The 25,564-nt window shown below is 44.6% G+C and overlaps 1 protein-coding gene across 3 annotated transcripts in view; it reads right to left on the reverse strand.

The window, feature by feature from the left end:
• Window positions 1-25,564, reverse strand: part of SFXN5 (sideroflexin 5) — a 100,675-nt gene that overhangs the window by 20,141 nt on the left and 54,970 nt on the right. For all 3 annotated transcript variants that reach the window (XM_063336225.1, XM_063336227.1, XM_063336226.1), the window contains exons 10-13: window positions 17,114-17,204; window positions 11,899-12,014; window positions 9,749-9,834; window positions 1,102-1,219 (exon numbers count right to left, since the gene is read on the reverse strand). In XM_063336225.1, the coding sequence (XP_063192295.1) occupies window positions 1,102-1,219; window positions 9,749-9,834; window positions 11,899-12,014; window positions 17,114-17,204 (411 nt within the window). The remainder of the gene's footprint in view (window positions 1-1,101; window positions 1,220-9,748; window positions 9,835-11,898; window positions 12,015-17,113; window positions 17,205-25,564) is intronic.

Raw genomic sequence — 25,564 nt, forward strand, 5'->3', positions numbered from 1 at the left:
CTGCAAATGTAAAAATTTACAATCTGCAAATCTATAAGCTCCAAACACTGAATGGCCAAAATTAATGACTTACAAAAAAATACACTTTACCAATTTGTTCAACTAACTTAGGTATGAGTGATTTCATTAGTCATTCTGCCTGTTTCCTTGGCTAGCTTTCCTCTGTTCACCCCCAGGCTGTGTCTTCCCAGAGCCAGGCTAGATGACGAAAAGGCAGAAACCCTCAAAGAAGCCCTGGAAAAGTACATCCACATCAAATGTGTATCCATCCCAGGCTATTTGCTTAATGGACAAAGTCTTGTTTTCATTATGTTAACACCAAGGAAACACCACTGTCATGGGAAAGGGTGAGATGAACCATGTTCTCGCCAGTGCAGCTCAGCTCTGACTAAGCTCACGTTCCCAGACAAGACAGGATGAACCCAGCTGGAGTCTCAGAGCAGAAGTCATCAGTCAGAAACACTGACATCCCTTGACTTGTGATTTGACCAGACCTGACCTGGGTATCACCAGATACCCCCATGCTAGCTGAGACACTCTTCTGACTGGTGATCAAGCAAGCAGAACATTATCTTCATGCTCTTAAAAAACCACCTTATTTGAACCTGTTCGTCCCCCTGATCCGTGACATTTTCAGTACTACACGGTCTAACTGTCCTCCACATGGGAGAGGTCTGGAGCAGACCACCCCTGTGGGAGAACAACGGATGTGATGGGAGAAGGATCACACATGACCATCCCTTGTCTGTAAAAGGTGCCTTTGCTGGGTGGAACAAAGGTTTCTCTGTTCAGTTCCTCCTCTGTTCGTTTGGAAGGTACATCCCACCACATGATCCAAACACTGGTTAGAAGTATGGAAAAGCCATCTGATATTAATCTGTGCTATGCTAGCATGCATTAACAGGCGGGATTAACATAACCATCACCTCCCCAGTGAATCTGCACTTGTTCAAGTGAAGAAGATAGCAACTGACTTCATCCAAAAATGGAGGAGGCCCCATAGGAATGAGACCATAATCCAGGAAGGCAAAACAAGCAATGGCATTGGTAAGACCCTCTGAGATAACTGCCCTCTGAGATAATGACCAGACACATACTGACCTCGGACATCTGTGGGAAGAGACTGATGGCCAAGGGGAGAGCCAGGCCAAAGGCAGCGAGGCACACAAGGCTTTGGACTGGGAGAATCATCCGGGGACGAGACCTCAGGAGTGATGTTCTGGAAAGGAAAGGCTTTGTTAGACCATTTCATAGACCAGGTGAGCTCAGGTCATCATCAAATCAGACACCGGTGTCCAGCCATACCCGCTGATCTCCCTCTCCCTAACTGGCCTAGGTTCCTCGTTAGTAGGTCACCAAGTTCACCCACAAAAGATCCCGAGTCCTGCACACTGTGCTTTTGAATCTGCTGGGGTTACACAGCCCATGCAAACTTAACTGCTCTCTTCTCCTAAATTAAAACAGGATCACTTCACACACACTTCTACTATTTCAAACCATCTCACACTGGAGTAAATGGCACATGAGGTGATCTGGATACATGCAGGTGTCACCTGCATTAAAGCTTTGGAGATTATGTTGAGTGAGCAGAAGGAAATTAGGTTCTTGAGAGATATTGTAAACTGTCGGCCCTATCACGCAGTAGTATTGAAAAACGCACATGAGTACGTTAATGGGGCAATAAAATAGTAAACTTGACAATACCTTAATTTGTTAAAAATCAAACATCTGCAGAGTGGGTGAAAAGGATGTTTTAACACTTGTTGTCCCCAAGGGATATTTATGAGTTCAAGACTTGTTAACAGCAAACACTTTAGATACCTGCAAGGTCAGGTTCTGACAATGACCCATTAAGTGACCCTTCTGACGCAATTAACACCAAATGACCGGGACATTTAGCCTGGCAGAAGGTGGCATGTTAAGTATATTCCAGGATACAGGACCTCAGACAGTTTAAAAATGTCAAGGGGAAAAATGTAATTCTTGAGGGGTTTGTTCTGGAGCTATTTACACGAAAAGGACACTTATAATTCAACATTTTTCTACCAATCTGAAAAAAGAAATAGGAATATAAACCAGCAACTTGATAGTGAATTTTGTTTGAATATTTAGTGTATGTTAGCAATAGAGAGTCAGCAGATTTGCTGCTGAGTCACCAGCTACGGCCTTAGTTCCAATGTGCATTTCTCCTGTCTATCCTGACCTTGAGGATGCTGATGCCTCATGGTGTCCTGTCATCAAACGTGGACAAAGATCTGCTAGTTAATGCCTTTCCACCAGGGCAATAAGACAGGAGCTCTCTTTTGGTCAAGGAAGGTACAATCAGATTACACCAACTGCTAAACATCACTGTGGTTACCATCACCAGGGGCTTAAAAAAGCATTTCTAATCTAACGTGCACCATTTACAAGGTGCCTACCAAAAACCAGACAAGCACCCTTCCCACATCGGGGCATGCCGCTAGCCTGCTTTGGCACAGGCACAAGTGATTTTGCAGACGCATCTCCCTGTGCAGCCTGTGCCTGTAGCCAATGCAAGATAACAGACTACCTCAACCCCCGTCTACTCCACGTTTACTGCAGGCTACAAACATGCACCTGATGAATTATAACGGAGCAGCTGATGTGTGGGAACTCGTTACCCTGCCGTACGTTGTCTGTGTGTCTGAACATTCAGACTCTTCGCCCTTTGCTAGCAATGCTTGCTGAAAGCTGTCTTCATCTTGAGAAGGTTTGGGGGAAGTGGGGAAGGAAAACAAGATCCAGAGCCTTAACTCCTCCAATATCTCAGCTCCTCATTAATAAGCTATCGAGACGGAGTTGATCCTATCAATTTGTGCTGTGAAAGCCAAGCTTCTGTTCTCCAATATTTAGCTACGTTGTTTTGCATAGAGCACGATCTATCTGCAGGATTATCCTGCAGATAATCCACAAGGATTTCGTCCAAGTCAGGAAAGCAGGTTACCTTGCTCCACGCTCTTTAACAAATGCAATGTTCAAGAATTGCCATCAGTAAGCTGTGATAACTAGTCCCTGCGATGCAGAGGGGCAACTCCTGGAACTGATTTATTCTCCTGCTTAAGCTGTCGTGATCCATGAGAGCCCTTGCTGAGAAAATCATATGACCAGCATCCTTTAAGCCTCCCTGGAGTACAGTTTAGAACCAAGACATCACTGCTTATACCACCCCTGACATCTTAATTTGGAAGCTGCACCCTCTTTAATTATTGCCCTGTTGGGGACCTTATAATCACCCAAGTAAAAACTCAACCAATTTAAAATGATCCCAGGTACAGTCCCCAGGTGTGATTTCCAGGAGTGCTTCAAACTCAGACCAGTTCAAATTACAATGGCTAACCTCCTAATTAAGAAGAGTTATGGCTTGATTTAAAAGGAGAGGAGACTAATTAACACATGTAGTGTAATGTCTTAATTGGGATTCAGATTTTAAAATTTGTGTGGTTCAGAATAAATGACTCATAATTAGTCAAGAGGTCCACTTTTCTTCTGTCCCTCGGATCTTTGCTCTTGACACAGATCTCAGAAAAATACTAAGTTAAATATTACATGCTGCATTTTGTTAGCTGTCAAATGCAATCAAAACCCCTCTTTTCACCGATTAACCCCCCATCAGAAGTGAATGATTAGACATTTCCAAAGGGTTTAATTGCAGAGTATTATAGCAGATTAAAAATAAATAATATTAATACCCATTTGTTGAAGAGTGAATTAGTTTACAAAACTGTCCTTTGTGCTCTGCCAAGGGGTTTAATCAAGAAAGTGGAGGCCAAGACCTTTAGATCCCCCTGACAGACCAACTTTGCCATTGGCATCTTCTGAAGCAGACTGCTATATTCACTAGAGCAAATATTATCTTACCCTACCAGTAATTCTGCTATTTAATTCAGTACTTGAAGCTATTTTCATACAAAACCAGTAGTTTCACAGACTGTCACCACGTACACAGGACAGGATTGGCCAGGCTCTGGTGAACTAAACTTTGGTGCTCAGATTAGACAACATGGGATTGAAAAGTTTGCACCAAGAGAAGGTCTCACATTGGAAATCTGCAGGAAGAGAATAATGTGTATGTTTTATTGTTCCCAATTTTAGAAGCCAAATTTTTGGCCCCAAGGGTCTGCCTCACTAGTATAAGTGATCCATGTTTATACATCACGCTTTGGATGGCAAAGAACATACTTTCCTCCTCTTCTCTCTCTTTTTTTTTTTAATAAGATTTGTTTCTTTACCCCCCTTCAAAACCCATTAATGCCTATTCTTTCTACAATTTGCCTTCGTAAAATTTGCCTAGCAGATATTAAAAAGGCACTAATACGCTGGGGAGCTTCTGGCTTACTGATCCTAGGTAGCGCTTACTGCTAACGGATATACCTAAACCAGCTAGACCTTACGGATAACATTTCAATATGCATGAGTGTGCATGTAATGTAGGTATATACACAGACACACGCATACTTGTACAGACAGTACATCTGCTCCGCAAAGACAGTGTGTTGTAGATCTTGTAAATACACCTTCATTCAACTTTCATCACATTGTTCATTAGTGGTTTAAATTTTGCATAATTTGGCAGCTGCCTCTGGCGTTTTTCAAGAGGTACTGTAATTTATTCCATATGGAAGTCAGTTGCTGTACTAAAAAGGAGTTATCAGGTTCAGTGAACCAGAGCTGTATTTGTCTAGAAGGAGGTGTCAGATGCTAAACTAAATATGACAGGAGTTAACCAAAGTCTCCCAGCTGACAGATTCTGTGGGGTTTCTGTAGTGTTTGGTATAAACAGGTTCAAAGCTAATACATACATTGCAAGACGCCGAAGATGCTGACAGGGTAGGAAAAGCGCTGGAGGCTGAAGCTCTGGGTATCCCGAGGCGTCCCAGGCTCCTCAGAGCCCAGGGTTCAAAACACCGCTCTGACGTGCAAATAAACTTTGGGGTGGTTGTCCTACCCCAGATCCCAGTTCTGCTGAGAACCTCCCAGAGCCAGCACTGTACCACATCTCTGCTTCAGAGAGCCCGTCAGGTTTCTCTGCTATCTGCAGAGTGTGTTTCTGAGCTTTTCTCACTCATTTTGGGTCATTTTGGGAATGCTGAGCTCTTCTAGCAACTAGTAGCTCTGTCTGCTGTCCTGTCCAGCCACACCACCACTGTCCTTGCCAAGGAGCATGTCCTGCTCATATCTCCTGCTCTTGAGTACAGCCCCAGTGCCCCCTCCAGAGGACACGGCAGATGCAAACAGAGTGAGGTTGGGGGATTTTTGTGCTTGATTGACATAATTAAAGGAGCAGTTTCAATGTTTACTCTGGAAACAGCCACAGCAGTTTAAGGTGTCACTGCTGGCAGCTGTTTAGTTTAAACAAACGTCAGCAAGGGTTTAGCTGGACGGAGAGGCTTTGCACTTAAGAGGAGAAAGAGCACCTGTAGGAAACGTTCTGCACACACTGTCAGAAGGAGAATATCTCCAGCAAAAGGCCATGAACACGAGGTCCGGGAGGGCCACCTACCTCACACGCATTTCTGCAGTGAAAAACATGGTTTAAGCTGAAGAAAAAGCCTTTCCAGCACCACAAAACCATGGGCTGAGCACTGGCTCTCCATCGAGAGAATCCATTTTTCATGGTTAGACTGACTTAGCTAAGCCAGAGCAGCTCTGTAATGTTGATCTAGCCAGAAAGCATCCTAATTTTATGAATTTTATGAGGGTTACGGGAAAACAGCTCAGACAATTGCTACATGAAGATGCTGGATTTGGGGTCTCCCACAACAGAGCTCAGCCTACAAGGGAACCTGAGGTTGCAGTTACACACAGACTTGGATGGTCTACACCAAGATGTGCTGTGGCTTCAACTCTGGAAGGAGTTGGGAGTTGGACAAAGACTACTGGTGAAGTCTTGGATGGTGGCTGTGTGACTGGTGCTTTCTGGGAGAAATCTGCGCCATTTCCCAGATTTCATCATAACTACCAGACAAAAGGATTCACAGAAGCATCTGAATAAAGAGAAATGTCTGAGGTACTGGAAGTCCAACTTAATGCAGTGGATAGAGTTGTCCCCACACATCTGTGATGTGCAGGTACTAATGAAGTTTCCATTGTCTGCTCCAAAGTCAGCTACATCCCATAGATGAGTCGTCTTCATCTCATAGATGATGTGAAACCAATATTTTTCCGTATTAAAGTTGCCAACACAGATATTATTTATAAAACTTAAATGAGAATACATCTGCACAAAATAACTGACACCGTGTTCCCCGCATGGCATATGTAGTCTCAAAATAAACATTGATTCTATATGTTAGCTGCTTCAACAGAGCGACCAAGCAGCAGGAAATGCATGAAACATGGGGAAAGAATGGCGCGCTGCGGAGCTCAGCAGTGGGAGGTAACATTGAATTACTTGGAGAGCAGAGAAGGCGGCCCTGGGAGTTAAAATACACAGCAGGCAAAGAGATGAGAGAAGCCAAGAGAGCTGAAAAAAATGGCACAAGAGACGAGAGAGGCAGCTGGGGGAGTTAAAACATGCAGATGGAGAGATGGCTGAGAGAGAGGAAAGACCTGGATCCAAGTGGAAAGACGACGACCAGGAACTGGCCACTTAAAATAAACTTTTCAAATACCGAGACGAAAACGAGGGAGCGAATTTTCCGTGAATCTGAAAACCGCTGCTGGGAACATGCAGCTTGCTCCTGGGGTGGTGCAACTCCCACCCAGCTGCAGCACTGTCACCCTCTTCCACCTGGACTTAAATGCAAGGCAGGAGAATTGCTCTCCTCCTTCACCACAACCCCAAATGCAAATGACTTAGTAGAGGATCCAGATTGCAACTTCTGATTCCAGATCTCCAGCCTCCAAATAATAAGCCGTCACTCTCGTCTTCCTCATTTATAGACACTAAGGATTTCTATAAATAAATTCATAATGCATGCCTTGATATGACTCCCATGAAAAACACCCTAGTCTAACTAAAATTCTACTAAATTTAAAAAGTTAAACTTTTTGCCAAATAATCCAAGTTTTTTTCCAAAACAAGGTTTCACCTCTGACCGCGTCCTTCAGTAACCACTTTAAAAGATCTGCGAGTCAACACCTGGACTGCGAATCCCTCAGCTATGGAAAGGGATGCTTTCCATGTCAGGTGGATGCTTCTGTGTCCCACAGTGATACCACCACCTCTAGCTGCGTGGCCAAACCGCACCACACTCCCTATCCCTGCTGTTTCTCACTCACAGGCTTCCAGGAATCCAAAGATATTTGATGGAAAATGAAACAGTAGGCACAAAGCTCTAAGTAGAATTTAGGCAGCCAACATCAGTGCCCAGATATTTTTATATCTACACAGTTTCATTTAGGGGTGGTGGGGAGGAAAGTTTTCTCTTGCAAAGCTGAATTAAGTCTTTCTATTAGTTAAAACAATGACATTTTGAAGACAGTCTCCTGTACGTCCGCATTTGCTTGACAGGTAAAATTAGTTTCGATAAGTCCTGCAAAGTGCACAGGTGCATTTAGTAAAACTCGTATCAATACAAGAAGTTGTGATGCCCCTAAGTACGAAGGAAACTTTACTATTAGTTTCATTTAAGCTTGTGGATGCTTAGCAAGACCCATGATGCTCCTCAGTGTTTCCTGTTGGAGTCAATAATTTAGAGACCAGTTTTCTACCGACTTTGAATTTTTGCACATAAAAATTTTTGTCTGTTCGTGTTGGTAACCAGAATAGCGAAGATCCTCTGAATTACAGCAATAAAAAAGTTAGTCCTCTGGGGTGATCTTTCTTGGATGAGCTAAATCACCAATGTAGCGTTAGACTGGAATCACTGCCTGTGTTAAGCCTGTGGTAACACAATGCAGTAACAGCCACTTCGGTGCGAAGCCTCAGTACGACAGAAAGGCGAAAAGTAAGAGCTCTGTAGCAGGAACATCACAAATCGGTGGCATTTCTGAAGTGTCTGGCATGTGGACAGATGAAAACAGAAGTCCTCTCGGCTGACAACAGCAAAGCAGCTTTGATGGGATTATAAAGGCTAGAATCACGCGTCTGAGTTTGAAGCAGGGAAGCTGCCAAGATGCTGGGGTACAAAGAACAGTGACAATCTCTGTTTTACACATGACTTTGAGCAAGCCCTGAGCAAGGTACTCCAGAGTAAGGCATGGTCATTCCTGAGCATGCCCCCAGCAGATCCTGTGGGTATATCACAGGGTGGGGGACCCTGGGGGTGACACAGGGTCTTGGAGCAGGAAAGCGGCTGCAGAGCTTTTGTCAAGGAAGAACATGACATGAAAATCAAATGCTTTACACAAAATTAGGGGGACTAGAATCTACCCCTCGTCCTTGTGTGTCTCCAGCAGCCGTCTCCAAACAGTGGCTTGCAGAAAGTGTTACCAAGACTGTGCCCTGCCGGAGGGAACCACCATAGTCCCTTTGAAAAAGAGTGGAAAACAGTATATTTGGGGCAAAAAGGGCTGAAAGAAAACTTACTTTACAGTTCCCGAAACAGTGTTTGTTGCCCTGTTTCTCCCCACACCCAGGCCCTTGGCGACAGTCTCTAAGTGCTGGAGGGTTACCAGACTATATCTATATTTTTAAATTTAGATGTTAAAAATCAGTCTCCAAATTTACAGAAGCAGCCCAGACCCTTCCGTTAAGGAGAGAAAATTGCCTAGGGGTGTTTCTACAAGAGTAAACAAGGCTAACCAAAGCTATGGGTCAATCCCTAATTGTACTAATTGCTATTTACTTTGTCAGTGGAGTGCTTTAGAGCATCCATTATCAACAGATTTGTTTAAAGAGTGCTTCCAGCTTGGCTGTCTGGACAAAGGTAGCAAGCCCTTTAGCACCCCCATCTTTCAATGCACTAATCAGTCTCCCGAGGCTGGCAAGGTGATCCCCACCCCACGGATCGTTCACGCCAAATGAGCCGCTGATGGGTGTCCCAAGGCACCCAACAGCTCCAAACAGGCTCACAGCATCTCTGGGCAGAAGAAAAAGCAGAGGCGCTGTAAAGCAAGGTGGGAGAATGGCCAATGGAGAGGGCAGTTTGTGGTTGGTTTGTTGTGTGGGGTTTTTTTTGCTATTAAGAACTCGGATAGGAGATAATTAGACATGAAATAATAACCCCACCCTTTCCTGCCCACTCTCCTAGCACTGATGCTCCACGGAGGCATCTGCCAGGAGAGATTCTGCCTTTAACTGTGATGGAAAGCAAACTTCTGAAAAATATGTGAAGCGTATATTCTTCTGTGGAAGTCCAAGGCACAGGACAGTATTGAAAGAAAGTACAAGCGAGTTCAAACAGGGCACAAGCAAGTCCAACAGTAGCCAAGGTGGTCTGGATGCGGTGTGTGGTCAGTAAATCCCTACACTCCCTACCGCTGGCTGAACACAGGCTCAGACCTTTAGTCTGACCCCATGTGGCAACTCTAATGTTTGCTAAATGGAGGACTGAAAACTTATGGAGACTTTTCCACTGAGTTCAAAGAGTTTGGGCTCACACTGGCCTTCTAGAATAGGGTTATGCAAACTGCTGGGGTCTCAGAAAGATTATTTAAAATAATCACATCAATATGGCACTTTAGCAGCCTACAACAATGGTCAAAAATGCTGGAACGTGAACATTTTAATACGCAAAAAAAAGGCTTCGATGGACCAATGCTAAGAAACACCAATAAATTTGTTGAGCATCTTTTCTCCCTTCCTCTTGAGAAGTCCCCCCACTTCGTATTACCCAACACTTACTTTTCCAGTATGGACATAATAATTGGAGGTAGAACCAGTATAGGCATTGGCAGGACCACTCTAGTCAGGGCTGTTTCTAGCAGTGCCTGAAAAGAAAAAACAAACAAACCAACCCAAGACATTTAAAACAAATCTTAGGATGTACCTGCACAGAGCAATCAATGTGTGGGCACAGAAATAGTTTGGCTGGCCTTTCTTCTGTTGCATATGTGAATGAATGTATCAATACACACTTTCAACTTTGCTATCAATCAGCTATTCGTACACAACCTATTTTCGCTCTGTCACTACAAACGATGGGCTGGAGCCCATGCTTGGTCATAAATCCAGCGGAATAAACAGACACACCTAATAGCTTCCCTGATTTCACTTCATGTGACCAAAGGCGCTCAAACATCCTGTCGTATTCCCATGCAAACACGTTAATGCTGCCTGCAGGAAGGAAAGAGGGGCAAAATAGCTGCCTGGAAGACACCGTAAGGTGAAATATCTCAATATGGGCTGAGCAGCAGCTTCAACCCTTCCTCCCTCAACTGAGTTTCAATTTCAATTATGTGTTGGGGGAATGCAGTACCTTATCGCTTGCTCCAAGACTTGTTTCTGTTTTTTAATCACTTTAATCACTGTTTTTTAATCACTTTAAGCTACTGTTGTCCCTCTGCTGGTGCTTTCTCCCTGGTGAGATTCACCAGGAAGCAACAAACAGAACAGCTTGGCAGCACGATATGTATAAATACCCCGAGATGAGACTGAGAGATCAAGGATGGTCTAGCAAGGTGTATAACCACCGCTGTGTCTTCATGTACCTCTTCCAACCACCTTTGCTGGCACCCACCTGGGACGCCCCAAGCACTGTGACCACGCATGGGGCTTTGGCAGATGTAGGCAGAAGATACTATAGATTTTGGATGGGAACACTGAAACTTCTGCATACGGCCAGGCTTGGGAGCACTCCATCCTTCCAAACTGGGAGAATATCTTAGATAGGCGCAGATGTGTTACATGGGATCTGCCAAATTTTACATGACAAAACCCAGTACTAAGCTATTCAGGAAGAAGCATTGGGATTAGATGGCAGCTAAGCAGAAGTTCTCAGAAGTCCCAAATCTGAGGTTTAAACTCCACCTAAATTACACTTGCAGTGCTTTCACTTTTAATATTTATTTTCTATGTTGTCTGTCTTCCCTTCGACCATTAGGAAGGAGAGAGAAAGCTGGGTCCTGAAGCCAGTTAATGTAAGTGAGGAAAACTGGCTCAAATAAGTATCTCTGAGCCCTTCAACAGATTGTTTTAAGTTCCCTGTTAAACAACAATATGGAGAGATATTAGAGATCTCCCATTTCTTGCCTAGGACTGTAAATCTGTACATTAATTGCTGTCTATGAAGTGCCTTAAGAGCCTTGGACAGAAGGAGCGAGAGAAATGCCAAGCATTATATTATTAACTCCTCTGCCTGGGCGTGTGCTTTGGTACATGCTTTACATTTCAGATTAAAGCCCACTTGGAAACAACATGCCTCAATCAGATGATGCTCAGAAGACAAAACTATGTAAGAAGGTAATAAAAGGGAATAACTGCAGGCAGATGGCAGAGAGTAGAAGGTTACAGAGGAGAACAAGCCAGGTGTTAGGACAAGGATAAAAACATCTGGCTACTCTCACAAAGCTTTGGTTGGCAATTGTTAATGCAGTTTTGACATGACAGGGTTAAAAAGCTACTCATCTCGAAAATGAAGTCTTGCTCATTTAGAAAAAGGTGTAAGTTATCTTTGCTTCGTGTTCAACATGAACTGCTTACAAGTTTCCGCAACGAAATCCTAAGGCTGTGAATGTATCAGAGTAGTACGGGATCTTCCTGATGTCCATCTACCCCCTTCCAAACCATTAAGTTCAGCCACCGAATTTGCCTGCATGACATGAGCCTGTGTCCACCAGCACACTCAGCCAGTTTTGTGGCTATGCAACTGCATGCATGGGTACAAAGCAGGCACGAAGTTTTGCCTCTTCGTTCTTCCCACATGATGGGTAAAGCTCATCTGTTTCTAGCTCTTTCAAGTCATCGATTCCTACGGCTGTGGGATTCGTTGACCCTGAAGTCCAGGTGTGTACGAGCTCACCCAAGTGTTCGCCAGGAACATCACAGGTACATACGTGTTTTGCAGCAATTCTGGAAGACCCGACAATGTTTCCGTTATTGTCCAAAACATCAATTCCTTCTTCCAGCTCTGTGTGCCTCATCAGGACAACATTGCAGATATTGGCACTAGCTGAGGATGAGAAAAGCATGATGATTAGCAACGCAGCCCTGGTCAATACCAAATGGCAGGCTTCTGTTCGCCGTGACAGCCCTTCAGCTTTACTTGCATCAATCTGCCAAGAAGTATCTGCAAGTCAAGGAGCCACTCTTCTACCAAGACAAAGATGTGATTCTTAAGAGAAGAATAATAATCAAGATAATTTTCTTTTACTTGCAAAAGAATCTGCTGTCACAATCAGAAACATATTGACGCAAAGAAATAACAGTATTTCCAGATGTTGGCATTTGGAGATGCTCCCAACTCCCATAGTAATTCTTCACCCAACATTTTGATCTACTAAGGCAAACATGTCCTTGCACTGGGCTACCAGTTGGTCTTGGCCAATCAGGCACTGATGACTGACAGACGCCTCTTCTGATGGCATATCCCAGAGCTGTTTTTAACTCCCCTTGCTAAGCCAGCAGACGAACTCTTTTTAAATAATGGATTTTAGCAGGTATGATGGAAATATACTGCAAGACATTTCAGTGAGCTATGAAGGACAGCTTAGATCTGAGCTCTTAAAAAGAATAGAATTCTTTTTTTCAATCAAATAAGACAAGGTTGGGTTGTTTCCATAGACACGTATCCCATTAGTAGGGGTCCTACTGACTATTTGCCCTTATTTCACATGTTTTAGTGGAAAAAATGGATCTGTGGACTTAATTTCTATTAGAGACCCCTTTGCTTGCTTTAACAATATTTTTCTGAACTGTGACACAAACCAGCAGTCCTTTGGAGGAGTCTGGTTCCCAGCATTCACATTTTCCAAATATCAATCAGCCCTGCATTTGCAGCAGAGGCGGAGGGAGAGGCAGCTCTGTGACCCTTTCTGACAATCCCCCCCTTGCCCAGCCTGTGGCTTTTGTAGACTTCTTGAGGTGGCCCCAAATTCTGCTCCTCAAGTAATGTGTTAGACTTGGGGTTGAGGAACATCCTTCCCAGATACAGCTCCTCTCCAGGGCCCAAGGACTTCTTAAATTTTTCTAAAGAAAAGCCACTAATTCCTATAAAAGTTTTGGTTTTGATAAACTGGCATTTTGCAGCACTCTCCCCCCACCACCACATTTTGTTGCAAACTTTCCAACCAGAACTAACACAAACCCACTGTTGCTGCAAGTACCACCGCTTCCAAAAATGTGTTTCTGTACTGCTTGATGGGTTAATATTCGCTAATTAATCTCAATTCATGTCATATAACAAATGTCTAATTTTTTGAGGGTGGTGGGTGGGTGAGCCCTATACGAATGCAGCTCTCTGCAATCAAGGATGATTTGTGGTGACAAATGCTCCTTACACTCGAGAATAAGAGGAACATACACACACGCACACTCTGTCTCTCTCTTTAATATTCAAACTACCGGACCACTCTTCCCATCTATCAAAATATCTGTGTTACCAACCCTTTAGCTCCCTAATGCAAGATAAAACAGAAAACAGGCATTTCATTTAATGCAAGTTTAGCGCCTCTCTTTTTTTTTTCCCTTTTTAACACTCATATGCCCCATCCTTCTAGCTTTCAGTCAAGACTGAACATACAAAAACATGCCAGCAGAGATGCTCTGGCCAAGCCAGGATGCACCAGCACAAGGCTCTTGCCAGACTCGTGATGAGATGTCCAGACCTGAAGCTCCCACCACATCTAGATGCTTCTCTAAGTCACTGGATCCTATTAGGGCTTCATTGTCCAGGTCCCAAATTCAAAACCTGATTCCAGCCCATTTGAGACAAGCAACTGTTAGTTGCTCCCATTCTGTTTCAGTAAAACACTGAGAAAGCAGAAAAAGCTGCTAATTATGAGTAAACTTGTATTTTATGGAAGTCTCAAATACAGGATTGAATGGGAAAGTAATAAATATATGTGCAGACAATTTGATTTTCAGAATTTGGAAATAAATTGTGATAATATAGGCTGGAAAATACTTCTGTGAAAACACTTAGTGACATAGTGGAAACTGGGTTCAGATACAAAAGCAACCCACTACCCTAGTTTTATACGTGCATAAATATCCTTTCTAAACCACAGCGGTCTCCACACACTAAATATGCCCTTGTGCACCACCTAAACACATTTAACAATTTTAACCTCACCCACAAAAAAAAAAATAATCCAAAGACCAAGTGGAAGAAATCCTTCCTTCTCCTCACCTCCCTTCCCTCCAACTGGAAGCTGGTATCTTTCTACCAGCTTTAACTTCCCTCATTTCAGGTTTGGGATGCCACCTTTGAGTTTTTTTGCGGGTTTCCATGGGTTTTTGTTAGCCACATACATCTGCAGTATAAAGCACACCATCATCAGCAACACCCCTGACCTTCGTGACAACTATCCACACTCAGTGCTTGGGAAGAAGTGGGTAAAGGGGGTTCTTCGCAATAACCCTGGGCAGTGATGCCCTTCACTGCCTATGTCTCCAAGAAAGGGTCCAGCGCCTTCTTGTTCGAATTTGGCAATCACGGCTCTCCAGAACACAGTGCTGACACACTCTTTCCCTTCTCCTGCACTGAAAACCTTCACGGAGAACAACTTTGCTGCCCAGACGATGCATTGGGGTGGCCAACATCAAGCAGGAACCCCTTTTGCATCAAGCCAGCCACTGGTTATGCAGAGCCTTGGCCATTTCCATGAGCTTTTCCACCCGGGATGGTTTACTGGATCCATCTCCTGGGGCTAGGGAGGATTTTTCGGACAGCCTATGATTTTCAGCTACTACAAATTACCTTTGGCAGAGGCTGAAGGTGCAACCTGATCTTCTGGCGCCCTGCTCCAGTGCCACTGGCCACAACATGGGGATCAGAGCAATTGGAACCTGCACCAGCCACCTGGGTACATTCATGACTGGCCGCAATCTGTGTTATCACAAGCAAGGTCTGGAGGTCCCTGCGGATACATCCCTATGCTCTGCACTCATCTTGGGGTCCCATGGTGAAAGTGGATTTCAAGGAGGGACCATTTATGTTAAATATGCCCTACAGGCAGCATTTCTGCAGATATGGTTTAGTTTATCGGGCAAAGACAATAGTTCCATGACCCAGAGAAGACAGACACAACATGTGGAGCATCTCTGAGGGCAATAAGACCCATAGACCAGTTATCCCAGTGCCTACCCCAGCTTCCCAAGGCTTAACAAGACACTATATTGACATTCTTGCTGGGACTCTGGCTGTCTTTCACCTAAGCAATAGCTGCGCTTCCCCAAGTCTCCATCCCTCATGATTCCTTGGGATGAGAGACCATAAAGCTTTGATGCATACCTCCAGTTTTCCAGCTGCTATCAATCAGCACAGCTCAGTGAGGTTGGTGGGAGATGGAGGCAGAGAAGGGCAAGGGGAAAACTGCTTAAGAATCATAGAATGGTTCAGGTTAGAAGGGACCTTAAAAATCACCTAGTTCCAACCCCCCTGCCATGGGCAGGGACACCTCCCACTAGACCAGGTTACTCAAAGCCTCATCCAGCCTGGCCTTGAACACTTCCAGGGATGGGGCATCCACAGCTTCTCTGGGCAATCTGTTCCAGTGCCTCACCACCCTCACAGTGAAGAATTTCTTCCTAATATCTAATCTATATCTCCCCTCTTTCAGTTTAAAACTGTTACCCCTTGTCCTATTTCTAGACTCCCTGATAAAGAGTCCCTCCCCATCTTTCCTGTAGGCCCTCTTTAGGTACTGGAAGGCTGCTATAAGGTCTCCCTGGAGCCTTCTCTTCTCCAGGCTGAAAGAGTAGTGGAGCAACAGCTTTACACCAGTGTCTGGCTTTTCACACAGACAAGGTGAAATTCTGCCCTTTTGCTAGGAGCTGGTGGTTCAAAAGAAATGGAAAGACGCATCTTAACTAAACTGTTTGTCCAGGTCTGCAAACCAATAGCTTGCAGCATTCAAAACCACAGAACAGCAATTAGTGGGAGGCTTCCTAATGTCCTGGCACATAACGAAGCATGACAGTACACAAATAAAATAAGAACAAGAGAATTAATTACAGGCTAAACAATTTAATCATGGGTCCTCAATCAATGCCAACACAAGTGTAACCTCTTTCTCCGTACACCTTGGTATGAAAATAGATCAACCCGGTGGCAGACTTCCCGCATGCATCTCTGACTCAAACCCAGCCTTGGAGCTGCCTCCTGGGTCTTGTGCTCACCTCTGGTGCCCTCCTGATTATAAAACCAAAAGAAAGCATAAACCCTCTAAAAATATATTCCAGGAAAGTTCCAGGAGAACAATAACAATGTCCATGGATTCACTATATAGAGGCAAAGTGCTCAGAAAAAAGACTGAGTGGAACCTACAGAACGCAATCCCTGTTACCCCCTGCTCCGCAGACAGGGGAAGCAGCTGTTTTTCTGGCAGAAAAAAATTTTTAGAAGCCCCAACCACCTAGGGCCTTTATACATAAACAAACTTATATAAAAAAATTACCCTTACGCCACTGGCAATTTCTTCACAGCTGAAATAACTCATCGCTTGCTGAATGTTGTAACCACAGGGTTCAGCAAAGGCTGAGTCCAGCGTGTTTCTTCCCTCAAACACCGAGCAGTTAGCTGATAAACTGCAGAAGGTTTATTTTGTGCTCCAACAAGCCAGCAGCAGCCTTAATTCTTCACACGCTTTGGTCTGTTTTTTAATCAGCGACTCCTAGAAATCTGTATATTCAGAGTGGGAGCATTTCATTGCATGTTTTTGTAAAAAAACCTTCAATGCTACCACTTATTCCAAGATCTGATTTGACATAATTCAAACCAGATCTTGCAAATTAAATGCTTTTGAACTTGGACAGTCATGGACCAGTCAATGACGATCATTTTTCAAACTGCTTGAGAGTGGAAAGTGCTGCTTGACAAAGCTTCCTGAGCTGCCACTGACAGCAGCTTTGCATCATTTTCCTCCTGAAATGTTGCTTTGCACCATCCCATCGCTGTCTGCACCGACTCAGGGACGTGCCGCCGAGGGGACATGGCAGCGATGGCATAAATCAGGAAGGCAGGAGTTAGGTGTCCATCCCAGTGGCTTTTATCCATCAGGAGGTTTAGAGCCAATACTTGGAATATAGAGAAAAGGTGTTCTTTCTTACCGACTGCAGGGAACGGCACAAACCTCTGGATCAAGAGACGAGTGGCAGGGGTAAACTTGTTTGCTCTCTGAACCAGAACATTAAGGCCCACCTTTGAAGAGAAAATAAAAAACAAAAGAGAAGTAGAAACATTTAGTTACAAGGAGCAGGGCAGACGCTACAGCTTGTAGACAGCAGCAGAGCTCTTCGTGGGAACTGATTGGGTTCTCTCCCCATGCAAAAGCATTTGAGAACTAAACCACCCCACACTGCAGGGTTTAGCTGTGTTGGGTTTTAATGAAGGGTTGAACCCAACCATTTGGTTTAAACGAAGAGCTGAACCCAACCGTTGGGCTGAACCCAACCACGGGGTTTAAATGTAAGGTTGAACCCAACCGTTGGGTTTAAACCCTTTCCAGCCAAAAGGCAGGTTAGAAACCACTGCAGTGCTGTTTGGTCTTTCTGGAAATACTCCTAGCAGCATTTTTACCCAGTTCACTGGCATTTTCCCCATCCAGCACAAAATCATTGGAGCTGGGAGTCCTCACCTGGCTAGGAAAAGCCAAGTATCAGTGGTGGTAGTTGGCGCGATACAATTCCCTCCTCCTCCCAGGGTCTGTGCACACTACACCACCCCACTCCAATGTAAACATTTAGGCTATAAAGGAGCTATTAATAGAAACAAGAGATAGCAGGCAGTTTATTATAATCATGGATCATTTTTTTGTTGCCTCCTCCAACACTTGAATAATCTAGAGCTCTCTGCAATTTTGCAGGGATCTAAGTCATTGCGTATGTTAATATAAACAGCACGGAGGAGAGCTGCTGCCTCGTCAGCCTCAGCGTGGTTGGATAGTAGTGATAGTCGGAGAATTTCCATCAAAATTTGTTTCAAGTAGAACTGGGGTTATTAATTAAACAAACCTATCCACAGGGAATGACTTCTGTCTTCAAATTACTCTCCCCGACAATATTTTCTCATTTTCATCCAAGAAAACCCAAACACACAAACAAAACCCAACAGTCCCAAACCAGGAATTTTAGGCCGAAAATGGAAGTCTTTAGCAGTGCCTGGCCAAAAAGTTTTCAGCCAAAAATGCAGCAAAATTAAAAAAAAATAAATCAGCCAAAGCCAAAAACCTGCCAGCAAATAGTGATTTGGGGGCTTTAAAAAAAAAAAAAAGAAAAAAAAAGAAAGGAAAAGAAAAAGAAAAGCATGGGAGAATATATTTTGCAAGCTACTATATTATACATGCATCCGCAGTGCATCTTGTCTTTTTGGAGGCTGAGAGGACGATGTTGAGAAGCACAACTGCTGGGTAAGCCCTGCATAAGCAGAGTGATGGTTTTCGAAACCCAGAGCATTTGCAGATCTCCACAAGGCTTTTACCAGGATGCCAACAAGAACCCCTCCCCCTCTCCTTGGCTACCACGACTCTAACTTTGAGCCCGAGAGCCGCAGCGGTTCTTCTTAGTTGGGGAAAGAATAAGTGTTTTGCCTTACCCTTCTTCCCCCTCAAAAATGACTGAATGATTTATATTTTTTTTTATATTTCCCAAGTTCTGGGATGCGTATTTGCAAAATCTGAATGCCTCCAGAAACTGTAGAGCAGTCTAAAATGGATGGCTTTAAGAGTAAAGCTACGACAGTCTTAGGCATGGCTCTGCTAGTGCTGCCCCATGGATTTGTGTATTTATAGCCTGGATACATCTTATCTGTGTAGATGACAAATTTTGTTGGGTTTCCAGCCTATGCTTATAGGTTTGATGGAAGGATTTGACCATGAAGTGGAAGAGCAGCAGCTTTTGAAACAGAAAAGATGCAGCCGAGCCAAGGAGAGACACTGCTGTGAGGCTAGTGGTAATAAAAGCATTTTACTTTCAGATTCAATTTGCTGCTGCAGATGAACTCGCTCCTCCACTTACAGCAACTACCCCACTGTGAATATGAAATTAAATGTTGCTATAGATTTAAATCCAATCTCCCAAATTCCCAACACAAGGACTAGATTTAGGAAACTAATGAGGGTTTGTTTTTTACAGTTTTGAAATTGCTTTAGCCAATCTGTGAACTCTTTCCTGCAGGTCATGAAGCGGGATGAGGGTAAACAGGTCAAGGAGAGCATCCAACAATGAGCAGGTACTCCTCAACCTCAGACCACCGTAAGCAAAAGGGCCATCAGCAAGGAGAGCTTAATGAGTTTAATTCCTAGGGGCTGGCCGAAGAACACCAACTATCGAGGCAAATTTATCACTAAGAAAACAACCGCAGGAGTATTATTATCATCGCCCTGCCTGCAGCCTGAGTCACAGATCTGGGATCTACACCACTGGTGTTGTACAAACACGTAACAGAGAGCCAGGTGGAATTCATCACACCAAATGTGGTAGAATCATAGAATCATTTAGGTTGGAAAAGACCTTTAAGATCATTGAGTCCAACTGTAAACTAACATGGCCAAGTCCACCACTAAACCATGTCTCTAAGTGCCACATCTGCACATCTTTTAAATACTTCCAGGGATGGCGACTCAACCATTTCCCTGGGCAATCTGTCCCAATGTTTGAAAACCCTTTCAGTGAAGAAATTTTTCCTAATATCCTATCTAAACCTCCCCTGGCACAACTTGAGGCTGCTCCTTCTTGTCCTCCTGGCTTCCTTTGCAGCCCAGAGCAGAGAAATGAACTTTTTTAAGGGTTTTTATTTTCCTCCCAAGACGGACATTTACAGGTGCTCATGCAAAACGTCCCCAACAGCGCCCGTTCATCCCTGCTGACTATCGAAGGAGCTACACTGGTGATGTCTCAACTCTGGCAAGACCAGTGCTCCTCCTTGCAGCTGGGAGCTCAGTACTGGTTTCGGTGCAGTACTGTTTTGGGATACTCCTGCACTGTCACCCAGATTAGGGGACAAATACAGTTTTTTCAAATTGCCTGGTTTTGGGGAGTTTGTTTCTCCAGAGCACTTCCTTGATCTGACTGACAGAGCATCCCGACAAGCCGGAGGAAGCTGTGCACAGGGGATACATTACACCGTGACTGCTGCTAACATCCTGCAACACGAAACCGGGGCAGAACACTGTCAGCGGGATAGCAACCTTACTCAGGGCTCTACTACGCCTCCGGCAGCACCCTGCCCTTCCTCCCTCTCTCTTCCTCAAACACCAAGAATTCCTGGTATTTGTTTTGCTTCCGGTTCTGTTTTCCGCATCAACAATGTTATCTCAGCAGAAGGACAGAGTTTGCGGTGTTGCTGCACTTGAAGCCGTACCGTCAGACACTGTCACAGAGTAACCATGTAATAATAAACCAAGATTTCTGTTTCCTTTTCTTTTCCTTCTTGTCTCAAAAGGTTCTGACCTCATGTTCACCAAGACATGAATTTTAAAAGCACTGGAATTTTTGAAAAAACTCCTGCTTCTGCCCTCCCCCTTATGACTATTATAGATTTTTTGAAGCCTGAAAGATGGCTTTTGAATGCCTGAAGTTGGCAACAACCGAGCCATTTGATAAAGGTCTAACCCTACACCTCTTAAACTGTTTCTAGAGCAGTAAATATATCAGCAGCTCAAGAATTTATTTTACTTAATTTTGAGAGGGAATTTTTATAAAATAAAGGAATATTAGGAGTCCAGCGAGCAAGGTGGACTTTGGCTGGTAGATGACACCACCTAAACATCACTGAGCAGCTCTCTAGACTTCATTAATTGCATTGGTGAGATCTCCACTGATTTAAGGGATTCAGCTTTCCCAGGTTCCAGTAGCACCGGGGCAACCCTGACCACTGCAGTTGGAGCTGGCTGCTCCAAGTGTCCTAGAACTTGGGAGGAGGGACTGGCTCCTTCAGCCCGCAAATCACCAGATTGCTGAATTAGAACACTAATTGGATCTGATGAGTCCCATACAGTCAAACTGAAGAAAAGAGCATTAGGAGAAGGAAGGAAAAAAATAATTCATTAGGGCTACGGGGTGAAGATGGAGGCAGAGAGATGGAAAACCGGGCTGATTACCAACTGGAGCTTTACCAAATCAAGGAGAACAGAATGGAGGAGTACAAGGGAAGGGAAAGCAATAACAATGCGAGTGGAGAAGGAAGTTAGAGGGGCGCAAGAGTAAGGAAAGGAGGTAACTTGAGTCACACCCAAAATGACTGCGGAAGGGATGATGACCACAGTAGCCCCACAGTCGGTTGCTTCAATGGAAGAAAATGGCATAGCCTTGAGAAAGAAGCAAGATTGCAGGAGAGGTATGAGTAGGAAAAGAGGTAATTAACACTAATAATTAGACAAACTTGATTTGGCAGATGATGGAAAAAGGAGGACTCTGCGGTCCCATGGCCAAGACAAGAGGCTGTTGTTTCATCAAGTTTTCCACACACCTGGATCCTCTACAGTGGCAACACCACACCCAGGTGCTGTGGAGCTGGGCTGGGGCAGAAGGAAACATTCCATTTACTGGAAACAAAGACCCACCAGTGAAACAAGACAGAAAATGCTGCAGAGAAGAACAAGGAGCTTGGAAAGTGGCAGTCAGCAAGGACCCAGCGGTTGCTATGTACTCCTGAGCCCAGAGACAGGGTGACGGGCACTGGGTGCCTCCCCAGAGCACACAGCGTCTTGGCCTCCAATACGCCAAAGGCTCAAGGGAAGGCTCCAGCAGCCTTTGGGAAATGGCTGCTACAGTTCCAATGATTTATGGGCTCGATGGAGGAATCGCTGGGCTGGGTTTCAAGTCTGAGTGATCATACCACTCTTTTGCTGTCTTCTCATATCTGGACTTGGTATCTGTGAATCATTACAGAAGGGGAGCTGCAGGAATGGGAGCTTTTGAGCACAGGTATCGAGATTTTAGAGACTGTTTCATTTAAAAACTTTAAGCATCAAACAGAAGTTTATCACCAGCTCCTCCAATCTATTGTGATCTTCCTCCTGCTCCTGGCTCCCCACAACTGCTTACCTCCAAGGAGGCACCAGGCCATGCTCCTTCCCCTCCCATCCCTCGCCCTACTTTGCACTGACTTCCTCCATTTTCTAAGTGTTTCTTTACCACCCTAAGTGGCAGATAGTCCTGAGGGCAGTGGGTGGCCTCCCGCGCCGTCTCACAAGCTGATTATGGGCATCACACCAAATTCACAGGCTGTCAATGCAGCCGCTCCACACAGCTCACAAACAATTATCAAGAAGAAGGAGCTGGGATTAGAAAAATCCACAGGGGCGCCTCCACCTAGAGAGGAGAGTGAAAAATTGTGTCCGTGTGTGAGTTAAGTGTGTGGTGGGAGCAGGAAAGGAGGAACGACCCATGGCCAGTGGCACTGACAGCATGGGAAGGAGCAGGGTTGCTGCCCTGGAGCGCTGCATGCAAAGATGCTCTCCCTGCCCCAAGCTGCACACAGTCGAGACTGAAGAATTGTCCTAACAAGCTCCTGTCCTTCCTGAACATCGGGGGGAGGGGAAATAAAGATCCTATTTTTTTATTGCTTATGAATTTTATGGTGTAATGAGCCAGCCCAACTCTAATTCATCTAATTAAAGTCCTTAGATTCTCCTCCTAGCTTTGGTTAGACTCCCTCAAGCATCGCCCAGCTTTATTTTAAAAGGCAGAGCTGTAAATGTAACTTTTTATTATTCTCACTCTCCAGCATCAGAAGATTTTTAAACCTGCATATCGGAGCAAATGTATCCCCTGTAAATGGTATCAGCGGTACAGTTTCCTGAACTGTGAGAGTCAGGGCTGCAAGGGCAGGTATTGCCAAAGCCGGCTGTGACACAACCATTACAATGTTAATATTATTTTACAGCGATAATCTTAGCCTTGAACAGTCTTCACCTCTCAGCTTCCTTAGGAGGAGAAAAATAAGATCTTTCTGCTGACATCCTATGTGGTCTTGGGCATGTCTTGGGTTGTAAGGGATGTTTTCAAGACAAAGTACATTTAGATTTTGCAAAGTGCTAACTTTTTTGGGGCGAGAAATCCAGCTTGTTCAAAAATATGTTTTTTGTAATGTCCATTTGTCCAGAAGCAGCCTCTACTTTAATCTGATCTCTGAGATCCACACTGGGCTTTGCTGATTAGACTCCTATGCAACTTTTTCTTTCTGATACAGCTAAATACAAAATTTAGGAGTTATGGTTTTTGTGTAACCTCTGTGCTCGACCAGTTCCAACTGTGGCTGAGATTCCTGCATGAATTACAATCTGTGAACCCAGTGGGAAGGCAACCAAAAGTCTCAAAGAAAAATTACAGTGTTTCAAGTACTCAGAAGCTCTGTAGAAACTACACGAGTCCCAAAAAAGCTGTATTTTCTGGGAAATAACATCACCGAGGCTTCTGTACAGAAGAAAGTTGCCCCGGGATGACTTACCAAGACACCTGCATCAGAGAGGAGTGACTTCGCACTGCAAGAGCAGGAATTTGAGTCCTGGAGCATCTAGGTTTGAGTTTCTCTTCTGAAGAGCTTCCTACATTAGTCCCGACACCAAGTCGCATAGCTTCTGTCTCCATTTCCCAACTGTGCAAGAGCCGAGAGCCAAGACCAACCTCCCAGGGGCACCCTGAAGACCTGCAGGGGCTCCCATACAGCATGCTGAAGGTTACTGCAGCACATGCACTATCCCATAGTGAAAGCTCTCACCCTTTGCTCCTGTCCAAGTGATCTAGTTGCATTCAACTTCAGCAGATTACTGCTGGTTTCTCCTTTGAACTCCTGTTGTGGGCTTGTAGAGGCACTAGCTTTCAGCGGGCAGGTAGGCAGGAGTGGCTGGAGGGACTAACCTCCACCTTGGCTCAGCTGGTTGCAACCACAGACTCACCTAAGCCATCTTTTTATTTGCCCAACGCCACAAAGAGCTCACACTCCATTTCCACACGGCCACTGTAGGGCAAGTGGGGTGACAAGCAGCTGAAGGGAGGTAACATCTCCACCCGCTGCAGCAGTTCACTGGATGAAAACATATCCAAACCCACAAACCAAGATCAAGAGTGTCAGGGGTCCTAAAACTGATCTGTACAAAACTCTAGACTGGCAGGAATGTTTTTTCCCCATGCAATTTTCCAAGGAAAAAAGGTATCACGGGATACCTCAGCAAAACAGATGAGGTCATTAAAACTGTCTTGCTTCTCTCCAGTTTTAACCTCGTTTGTTTTTATATATATTCAAGTTTAACTTCATTCACTTTCAGAGTTTGTGAAAGCACCGGGTGCGCACCATACAGTAAGCCAGAGGATCAGAAAACCATACTGGCATCAGCTCCCTACCTTCACTGGCTTGTCTGGAGTCAGGATATAAGGTCAGAAAGCAAGGAGGCGCTTTTAAAATTAGAAGACCTGGGTCTGCCTGTGAAGAGAGGCTTTAAACACCCTCCCATACAACAGGACCAGCAGTGACTCTAAGGTGGGTCATTAGTAGCTGACAGCACCGAAATTATTAATGGCATTAATCGCCTGATTTTTTTAACCCGAGGTCACCTAGTAAGGTAAGCCAAAAGAAAACGTTCAAGTCCTGAGCAGGGAGATTAAAAGTATATAGATCACTACAAAATATACAGCCTGGCTGGCGGTCACAGTTACATGACATTGCATATCTCCCTCCTATACAAAAGAAACCAAAACATCTACTTTTGTCAGAATTTAGCTCAGCTTGCCAAGCGAGAATAACGTATTTATTTGCCTCTGTACTGACAAGACCATAAATCCCAAACTTGCACTTAATAAAAACTTTCTGAGAAGTTACAAACCCAGATATGTTTGCAAGAGGAAGGAAGGAGCCTGGCTACTTTATTAATTGGGGAAAACCCCACTGTCCTTCCACTTTAAGAGGTGCTTGATCTCACACGTGTTTTTGCTTCCCCTTTCATTGAGGGAGAATCAAACCCCTATTACAAGGGGGAAGCTCAGTGCCATTGTATCTAGGCAGTCAGAATAGACATTCCCTGGTAAAGTTACATACACCAATATATGTAAAACACCCTCTGTATGCCTGCCAGGCTTGCTGTGGTCTAATTAGAGCCCATCCTGTCAACACAGGAGGACAATGCCAGCAGTACCAATGTACATGGCACCTCCAGGGTACACGGAGTGGACAACAGATGGACAACATGCTAACGACCTGGGCACCAAGCTGAGCAACCATACACTGCTTACTGGGAGACGTCAGATACGTGGCCAAATGATACTGGCAGAAGAGGGAAACCCCTCGGAGAGTCTGCACAGGGTCTTCCATATCACAAGGCGCAAGATGTGGAGCCGGTCTTGGCAGAACCCGAAGCTGTGATCGTGGAAATTAAAAACCTGATGTATAAAGCTCTGATCCAAAGACTACGGAAACCAGTGGCAATAACAACACTGCCACGAGATGCTTCAAGGAGGATGTATGGAGAAACCCAACGACTCACCACCACCGGCTCCAAGTGAGGCCACCCCTGTGCTAATATTACCGGTCTCCAGTCTGCTGGTCTCAGCACCAGTGACAGCCCA

Source organism: Chroicocephalus ridibundus, chromosome 5 (genome assembly GCF_963924245.1).
Source record: "Chroicocephalus ridibundus chromosome 5, bChrRid1.1, whole genome shotgun sequence".
NCBI lineage: Eukaryota > Metazoa > Chordata > Aves > Charadriiformes > Laridae > Chroicocephalus > Chroicocephalus ridibundus.